At 27.3% G+C, this 10,106-nt stretch overlaps 2 protein-coding genes across 2 annotated transcripts; one reads left to right on the forward strand and one right to left on the reverse strand.

Annotated features, from left to right (window-relative positions):
* The first annotated feature begins 2,217 nt into the window (after positions 1-2,217).
* Positions 2,218-3,421, forward strand: LOC130802269 (uncharacterized). Its single transcript, XM_057666215.1, has one exon. It carries the CDS (start codon positions 2,539-2,541, stop codon positions 3,019-3,021), a length of 483 nt encoding a protein of 160 aa, XP_057522198.1. The 5' UTR covers positions 2,218-2,538; the 3' UTR covers positions 3,022-3,421.
* Positions 3,422-5,730: 2,309 nt separating this feature from the next.
* On the reverse strand, positions 5,731-9,795 carry LOC130802271 (uncharacterized). Its single transcript, XM_057666216.1, has 5 exons — positions 9,509-9,795; positions 9,177-9,280; positions 8,679-8,804; positions 7,807-8,078; positions 5,731-6,019 (listed from the first exon to the last, which is right to left on the reverse strand). Exons 1-5 carry the CDS (start codon positions 9,621-9,623, stop codon positions 5,965-5,967), a joined length of 672 nt encoding a protein of 223 aa, XP_057522199.1. The 5' UTR covers positions 9,624-9,795; the 3' UTR covers positions 5,731-5,964.
* Between the last annotated feature and the right edge of the window lie 311 nt (positions 9,796-10,106).

The raw sequence follows: 10,106 nt of genomic DNA on the forward strand, positions 1-10,106 counted from the left end.
CCAAACGAACAAAAAATACTAATCTCAACCAATATATTGTGGTTCGACAACCATATCTCCTAATTAAATTATGGCTACAACATACTAAAACCTTAGGAATAATAAACGTCTAAACATTCAATCCTTCATTCATTTGGAAATTAGAATGAATACAACACTAAACGTCTAAACCCAATAATAAACCCAAAATTTGCTAAATTATTGATTAGAAGTTGGACCAAACTTTATGCTTTTATTTCTTTCAATGGACGATCTTTCTTTTTACTCTTTTTCGGCGCATTGAATACGGAATAAAAAACTTTGTCTCCTATTTGAATGGATCTAAACTTAGATTGAAAATTGGACCAAAATCTACAAAGATATCTACCGTCCAATTTGGATTATTTGTCACAAAGTTACCACACACTAATTAATCCAATTTTCTAAATGAAAAAAAAATTCCAAATGATTAAATTATTGGCTTTTTCACGTGATAGACAAATATTTTTTTAATCAACTTGTTGATCTTAAGCTTACAACTTCTCTACATGGTACACAAAACAAATGTGTTTTTGTTAATTTTACGCTATTTTTCCCAAGCATAATAACTTTTTTTTTTCAAAAAATAGACATCGCGATCACTCTGATTGGCCATATACTTCGTAATTCAGTCGAAATGAATACTTAATTAAACCAAAAATTTAACATTTTGTTTACGACAAGGAAAAGTTAGAAGCTCAGGGTCACCACGTGAATTTATAGTCTACTATGTGGAAAAGCCAAAAACTCAAGCTATATAAAATTACCAAAAAAAAATAAAATATGAAATCCATAATAATCCTATTTAAATGTTGATGTAATATATATAGGGTAATGATATTTACAGCTTTTATGCTTGAATATAAAAATTAACAAATTCTCTTTATTATCAATGATTTTAACTTTCTAAACAGTATAATTAAACTTTAATATTCCTAAGACAAAAAAAAATTAAATTACATACAAAATTCTTTCTTACATACAACCTTATAGTTACATATATCATTTTTCGTATTTATATAATAACTAGACGTATAGAACTATCAATTTTGATTCAATCTAAAATTAAAAGTCCATCTAGTAATCGCTGCAGCATCATATAGATTAACATAGTAGGGTCCAATGGCATTGGGTTAGTTTATCAAACAAAACATGAAATCTTTTGAAGTTGACATAGGACTATGCAAATAGTGGCCTAGAACGGTTTGATTTGCACCAAACCACCGACTAAAAATAGAAGGGCCAAGAATATCAATGATATATGGAGGTGGTAGGATTGTGTTCATATTGATTTTTTTAAAATTAAAAATTTAATTTTAAAGTGAATTCACATCGGCTTTAATTACAAGATCAGGATAAATATCAATTGAGTTGTCAAATCTGTTTTGAAGACTTATAGTGGCATATAGTTAATTTTCACTTAAATACAAAGATATTAAATTTTCATCTTCTGATTTCAATGCAAGATTATGTTTGAAAACTATAGGTAAATAATATTCCCTTCATTTCATTTAATTTTCACTATTTTTGAAAAGATTTAATTTCATATGTTGTATTGCAATGTTTTTGAGATGGGTGGAGGAAACTACTACATAAGATATGGCCCAGGTGAAATGAGACCCCATATTAACGTCTACTATGAGTCTAGGTTGTTTATTTTGATTATTGGATTATATATTTTGTGTGCACTTAAAATAGTTCAAGATTTAGAAAAATTCTTTTAAATTAAGGTCATATAATCATATTAAGTTATAGAAGTATAACACATCAACTTGTGATAAATTTTTTTTAATGGACTTGTACATATCCTTGATGATGTTTCATCGTAAAACCAATTCATTAAGTTTATATGTCCGTCAATCTCTCTCTAATTTTTGATTTAAAATCACATATGAGTTACTTTTCAATATCCCACACATGTGAGTCTATTTTTTTATTAGGCAAAAACACCAATCTTGTTAAACTTGCAAGTTGTTTTGTGAAAGTTCGATATATTTTTTTTTAGTGTATCATGAATTTTCGGCTCTAATAAGTTCACATTGATATTTGGAGTGATTTTTAAGTTAGGAAAGAAATGTCAAAAATACCATAAATTCAGTTCAATTTATTTTTAGTTTGACTCGTTAAAATAGCACAGTATACCTCATACAAATGGAAAAAAACAAATTTTTTATAAATGGAATCTAAATTTTTAAATTTTTTGTGAAAAAAAGAAGAACAAAAGACAATACCAAGTAAGACCACTTCTCCACATTATTCTGAAGTATAAAGCAAACATTCCTAAATACCCTTCCTTGTATTAGTACTCTCACTTTACTTTCCCATTTCCTCACTCTTCTCATCATATTCCTCCCTACTCTCTACTCTAACCCTTCAAACTTTAATGCAATCAATTCCTCATTCTTACTCCTTGTCAATCACCCTAAATTTTTGTCATTTCTCTTAAAATTCCATAATTTAATCCCTAATTTCTAACAAAGTAAAAATAAATTGATCATACATCAAAAAAATTATCAAAAAATGTCATTACAAAAATTCAAACTATTAGCAACACAGTGTTCGATAATCGGAAGCCCAACACGGAGCCCAACAACAAGCCCAGTAATCCACATCCGCCGTCGTAAAACCCTCCGAATGCTTCTCAGTGGTAAAGGAAACGGCAGCGTTTTCAACCGCCGATTTATTCATCAAAATCGCCGAGTTGACTCGCCGGATCGTCTAAAAATCGGGAATCAGAAATCAGTGAGTGAAAAGGAAAATATAGGAGTACGGCTTAAATTGAAGGATCTCTTTGTGTCTTCTCCTCCACCAAAGAAGATTCTAGAAGGAGAAAGTGAAGATCAAAGATTGATACCGTCGGCGGCTGTGAGTTCCGGCAGCGGCGATGGCGGATTAATGGCAGCGCGTCGAGTGAGGCCTTTTTCGGCGACGTTGAGACAAAGATTGTTGATGAGGAGAGTGTGGCGGCCGGTGCTTGTAGCCATACCTGAACAATCGCCATAGTGACGCTTTGAATTACGTCGACGGAAAAATTGTTTGTTTTGTTGGATTCTGTATGAATTACTAGACTTTGACGATGACGATAAAGTAATTTTGAGGGGAATTGGATTGAAAAATATGGTATGTAAATAAATAAAAACGAATTTTGTATTGATTTTTCTGATAGACTGAATTTCATTGGCGATGATAGAGATTTTCAACGTTAAATTTAGCAATATTTGCCATGATTGAAGATCGAAGAATCTCATCAAGTGAATTGATTTGTGTACTTTGTACTATAATAAATTAATAATGCTGATGAATTTTTCGTTTGATAGCAAACTGAGACCGTTAGGGTCTATTTGGTGGCAAATTGGCCATGTTTAAGTCAAATCAAAGAATACTATTGAGCTGATCTTTTCAATTGAGAATTTCTAGGTTAACGTGTGAGATATGATATCATCCCATGTCTACTGGTAAATCACAATTGATTTTTGTGATTGTGCTTTTTTTATTCAAATTAAAAAGTACAGTAAATTTTTTTCATTCTAAGTTAGACATGAAATTCGTGTTATGTTGAATCAACGTATGTTGTGTTGAATGAATGTATATTGTGTTGAATCGAGCCATGTGTCATGGCCCACTATTTAAAGTAATGTGGCGTGTTAGGCCAGCACTTTCAAGTAATGGCATGTGACACAATATGATCCTGCGCACAGAGTCGATTCGAGTCCTGAGACACAACACCATTTTTTATTTGATTTATTTAAAATTGGGTATAAAATATGGCCCATATCTGAAAGCTTCATATTAAGTTGTGTCAATCTCTCAAAATGGTGGTTGTAGCATGCCATTTAGAAGTACTATTTTACTCAAATTGATAAGAATATATGAGTACAAAATTTATGTATAGTACACCTAATTTTTAAAATATCTCATTTTTAGGAATTAGAAAAACAATTAAAATGCTTATTGTCGATTTTAATTAAAAAAAAACAAGTATATTTGGTTTATTCTTCCTTTGTTTTTAAAAAGTGACTACGTCTTTTGTTTTCAAATTTATCTCAATATATTAGGAAGATACAAATGAATTTTATGCTACTAAGATTTGAATACTAAATACACATAAATGAAATATTCTTATGAGATATTAGTGATGTCAAATTTGTCTCATATACTAATGTAACATTGGAATTTAGAGTTAAAATGATTTGAATTTTTGTTGTTTTTTATTTGGAGGAGTGTGTATTTTAAGAAGGGGTAGAATAATAATTTGAAAATTATTTTAGGAAAAAAGAGAGACACTAATAATGGGACCCAATGAAAATTCTTTGGAGTCTAAGTGACTTGCAATGCAAGTGGGCATTCAATAAAGGTGCTTAAATTAGTGAGCACTTTGATGATAAAGACAAGTGAATGAGTGATATGGCCAAAAGATTGCTCAATACCCATAAATCAACATTTCTTTTTTAAATTAATTTTAGAAAATAAATTTAAATATAATAATTTTGGCTATGAGTATTTTTATTTTAATTATGGATAGCAATGTTTATAATGAGGAATGTAGAAGTATAAGGATTAATTCATTTTTTTTGTTAAAATAGCTAAATAAAAAATCTTTGAATACTTCTTTGAATTTTAAAAAGTACATTATGTTTTGTCTACTAAACTTCTAATAATTATATTTATTTTAATTTCAGTATACATTAAATAGCCAATACTTAAAAAATATAAAATAAAAAATAAAATCAACAAAATTTTATGTGAGTAAATGATTACATTATAAATATTATATATTTTATCGTATATAATAAATATTATGTATTTCAAGAAAAAAATTTTATAGTGGTAATCATCGTCAATTATACTATTTTCAGAAAATTTTGTATTCAATATATTGTATTCAATATGAATACCATTCCATCTTATCTAAAAATATTGTATTCAAAATAAATATATGTAGATCTATTTTTAAGTTTATTATGACATTTATAAATGTTATAATTGGACCCTAAGTGGGATTTCTATCACCAGTTGATAAAGCTTCAAGGTTACTCAAACAGCTATAATTCATCCTCCAGTCCCTATCAAAAATTCATTCACTTTTCATACTTTAGATATAATTAAAGAATTATAACTTTTGTTTAGTGGTAATTTTGATTGATTATCCAATTGCTAATATTTCAAGTATTAATTAAATTAGATTCGATTATACAATATCAGGTAAATGTCAAGTCGAATATGTATAAATAAAAAAATTCAATGGTTACATCCATATGCAATCATAGAAGTGTTATTTATCCTTTCTAATAAATATATTTTTGTCAAAATAACTTCTAAAAATAAAAATAATTTTAAAATGAACAAATATTTTAAAACTACTCATTATAAAAAGGTGAAAAAATATAAAAGAGCAGAGTTAATACACAACTACTAGTGAGCTTGTGATATAATCACATGGATTTAATCACAAAACATGTGTAAAATTTCTACTTTTAAATCAATAATCATAATAAATCTCACTCTTGAGAGTTGATGAGTTATCTACTAAACACTTTTTGTTTTAGTATAGAACTCATATGTCTTGATGATTTCATCTTATTTTTAACAATTTATTAGCACAAAGTGATAAAAAAATATATATTAATAATATATATATATATATATATATATATATATATATATATATATATTAATATATATATATGAATAGAGTGATACTCGTCAATTATCAGTTCTAATGACGCATACGCGAAATATTAGATGGAATATTAGATTAATGATGTTGATAAGACAAAATAGCCAGTGTATTATAAAATTAGGAACACATAACACTAGTGTGACAATAACACACATAATAAGAGTAATTTATGAATATGCATTAGTGTCCTATTTTTGGTCCAATGCTCTAAAATCTTTAATAATCTCTTTACAATCTAACTTTGCATGATTAGGCAGTTCTTGATTTTACAGAAATGTTGCTAATTTATCAACTATCTGCTCTTTACTCATCCCCAATATTCTGCACAAACAAAAAACAAAAAATAGATCACAAATTTAGTTAAAATCAACCATATAGAGCCGGGCTTAGCTTGAAAAATGATCTACTGAGTGATTTTATGTTTTATAATTAATTTGTTATTTTTTTAAGTATGTAATATGTCTTGAAGCCTCAACTATCAGATTAAGTTTTTGGTTGAGCTCATTTGATATGGTATCAAAAGTTAGCTTGATTAAAGGTCACGGGTTCGAATCTCAACCACTTCTCTCCATTAGGTATGAGGAGCGTCTGTGTTGAATCTACAGTCTTCTAACCCATTGGGCTCTCATAGCTCATATTTCTAGTCCCATTAAACTCTGTAAATCTTGAACCAAGCTAATAGAAATAATACAGTCTTCTAACCCTTTGCTTTTTTTGAACCTCTTGCTTTTGTTCGTTGTTATTAAGCGCAAACAGTCTCAAATTTTAAATTTGAAAAAAAAAATAATTTATTTAAAAAATAATGTTAAAAATTGACTATAATGCGATTTTTCAAATTTTCCCTAATTCAGAGCCCTAAAGCCTATTCTTGACTTAAAAGGCCCACTAACCCAAAAAGATTACGAGACGACCAAAATAAAGTTTAAAAGTACTGTTTGATTTGGATCATTGGCGGAAGCCTGGATGGTTGGACATGGAATAAATGTACATCATGGAACAATTTCTGACATTTTTCCAATTCTATCTATAGATCATATAAACACTCAATATAATTATTCAGATTAGATATGGCCTTTCGATTGAATCTTGATAATCAACATGCTCAACTAGCAATTAGCAAAGGTGTTAAATAATTATATTTCTAAAACAAAATGTTAAAAAATTATCACGATTTAATATTTATTCGACTTAATTAATAGTTAAATTTGACTTTAAATTAATTTTAAAATTAATTAATTAAAACCAACTTAAAACACGTATACAAATGACATAGCTTCTAGAAGTAAGTTTATATATAAGATTTAAATACAAAATGTGAAATCATAGTCTTGAACATAAATGATTTAAAATCAGTAAGACAAATCAAAATAAAGAGTTAATTCCGGATTGAAAAATTCAATTTACCGGCTTATCATACATATATATATATATATATATATATAATTCTTAATGAGTCTAATAGTCCAACTATAACGAAACAAATACAAGTATGAACAAGAAATCATATAGTGCATGGAATAGTTGACCTTTTTAAATGACTATCTCAGATCTCAATCAAAGACAATTTGAAAATTATTAAAGTGTATCTTCATAATCTTAAAAATATTTTTTGATTTGTGTTTCTTTTGCCTTAAAAAACAAAAAGGTCAACAATTTGACTTTAAACAATAATTACCATTCAATGAAAGATCATCTGAATGGACGCCAAAGCAAATATGTAAACAAAATAAACTAAGAGCAACAACATTTGAAGTTCGAATTAACCTTTACATCAAAATTATATTCTTAACCTCTAATCGTACATATCCGTTTTTTAAAAAACCTTCATCTAAATCAATATTTCGTTTAAAAACTAATACTTGATTTAATTATCCTTTTTTCACAATTCTGATAAATTATGAGATTTTCTACATCGAATATCAGATATTTCAGATCGAATAATTCAGATCGCATTATTATGCACTTTTCAACTTGTATGAGACCATCTCATAGTAAGATAAGTCCATACAAATAGGGATGTGCATAAGAATACGATACGAATTATTTGATCTCATACAAAAGTTGTTAAAATGAATTTTAAAATAAAAAAGAATAGAAAGAAAAATTACCCATTAAGTTTGCAAGCAATAAATGAGCCCACAAAATGTTGTGTGCTTCTTAGTCCCAAACTTCCACAAAGCCAATGGTATTTTTGCAAATAATATTTCTGGTGTTGATTTTCTGCTAAGTAGAATTCCAATTTCCCAATTGCCAAAATTTTTGTTACAATTCTCTTATTTAGCCTCATTTGCTTCCTAATCTTTGATTTTTGTGCTTCTTTTCTTTCCTCTTCTGTTGAGTAAAAAATCACTGATCTTTGGTGGGTATTTAACCCAAAATTCTGCATTAATATCCCACATTTTCAAAAACAAATCATTATTGATAATTTATTATTGTATTACTTCCTCTGTTTTGGATTTGTTCTTCCATTTACTTTTAGTGCAGATCATAATATAAACTTAAAAGTCAAAAATTATTTTTAGTTTTGTGTTTTTAAAACTTATAAAAATTAAAATATATATTGAGACAAATTTATCAAGATTCCACATGTTTTTTTATATACGTCGATGAGAAACCATAATCAAAGTTTGATTATAAAATTCATAAATCTAATTGAAAAGAACATATAAAAATGAGAAGTTATTATTAAATACTCCCTTCGTCTCATTTTGTTCTTTCCATTTATTTTTTGCACAGTTTTCAATGTAAATTTTAAACTACAATATCTCTAAATACATATAATAAAAAGTTATAAAAAATACATAATAGAAAAGTATACATTAAGATGAATCTAACAAGATCTCACATTGATATATTTTATCTTTTAAATATGTGTCACAAACATTAAATAAATTTTTCTGTTATTAAAGTGGAATATTCTAAATAGAACGAACATTAGAAAACGGAAGGAGTAATAAGATAAATAAAGAAAGAAAATTACAAGATAATCCTTGTTGGTGGGATCGTGAATATCCCAAAAAAGATCACATAGTGATGAGAATGATATGATTCTGCTATCATATACTAATTTCACTGCTTCTGTATGACCAGTTCTTCCTTCACATACCTGTTTTTTTAAGGAAAAAAAAAATAGAAATATAAGTTTTTTTCAATAATGGTCTTTGGCTGAAATTGTTAGATGATTTGTCATTATGTGAATATCATCTGAGTTGTTTAAGCCAATAATATTTTAAGTTGATAAAAAATTAATTGTTGTATGTTTGCTATTTATTAAAGAAAAAATATATAGAAACACCCACTTATAATAAAGTTTTCATTTAAATTAAAAATCAGTATTTTAGGTAAAATTCATTTAGTAAATAAATCTTATAGTTATTTAACGGACCAAAAAATTAAGTTAATTAAAAAGATAATAAAAAATCCAATGTTAATAATATACATTTTGAGAAAAAAAAAAAAGAATTACCATAAAATTTACCTCTTTATGTGATGGTTTACTAAAACTTCCTCCAAAATAACCAGTAGAAGTATTGTAAACTCCATTGATACTTCCAAATGCAGCTTCAACTGCCCAGAAACTTCCTGAAAAAAAAAGTAATAAAAATAAATATAAATTAATCCGTACTATTAATTAACACAGAATAATCTCTAAAATATAATCGATCAAAAACAGTCACATAATTTGCTAATCGCCTAGTGAATTCTGAATTAAACAAGCAAGCTATGGTTGATTTTAGGCTATTTTAAAACTTTTGAGCGAATCGCGAATCTTAAAAAAATTTAATTTTCAGTAAAGCAGAGAGAAATTACCTCCTGCAAAGATTGCTGTTTTCTTGAATTGAGGTGGGATTATTTGTTGAGATGATGGTAATGGAGTTATTTGAAAATCTGGGAAATAATTAATTTGTGGGAGTAATTTATACATAATAAATAATTTTTATATCTGTTAGTATAAATTTTGAGGATATAATGCAGAAATAATAATATGAAAATCTACAGTTGGGAAGATCAGTGAGGATTTGTGCACAAATGTGTTTGATAGGTGGGAAAGGTAATGAACTTATTTTACACTTCAATAAGTAATTGAAGACTTTGACAATTTTGAGGATATACAATATATTATTTTGAAAAATTTATTATAATTATTTCATCATATATTTAATCAAATAATATGTAAAGAAGCTTCCTTTCATACCCATTAGTCACTTGTACATACAACTTGGAGATCAGTCTACATTGTACAACATTGATGAAATGAGCTAATTTTTTTTAAGTGTTTACAAGAAATTGTTATTATAATAAACATTTAAGAATACTATTCATTTTAACGGTGTTTTTTAAGAAAATAACTCAACTATAAGTTTTATTTAATGGTTAATTTAGTGGTTGATTGAGACCTTACTATATG

The sequence above is a fragment of the Amaranthus tricolor genome, chromosome 16 (assembly GCF_026212465.1).
Source record: "Amaranthus tricolor cultivar Red isolate AtriRed21 chromosome 16, ASM2621246v1, whole genome shotgun sequence".
Taxonomy (NCBI): Eukaryota; Viridiplantae; Streptophyta; class Magnoliopsida; order Caryophyllales; family Amaranthaceae; genus Amaranthus; species Amaranthus tricolor.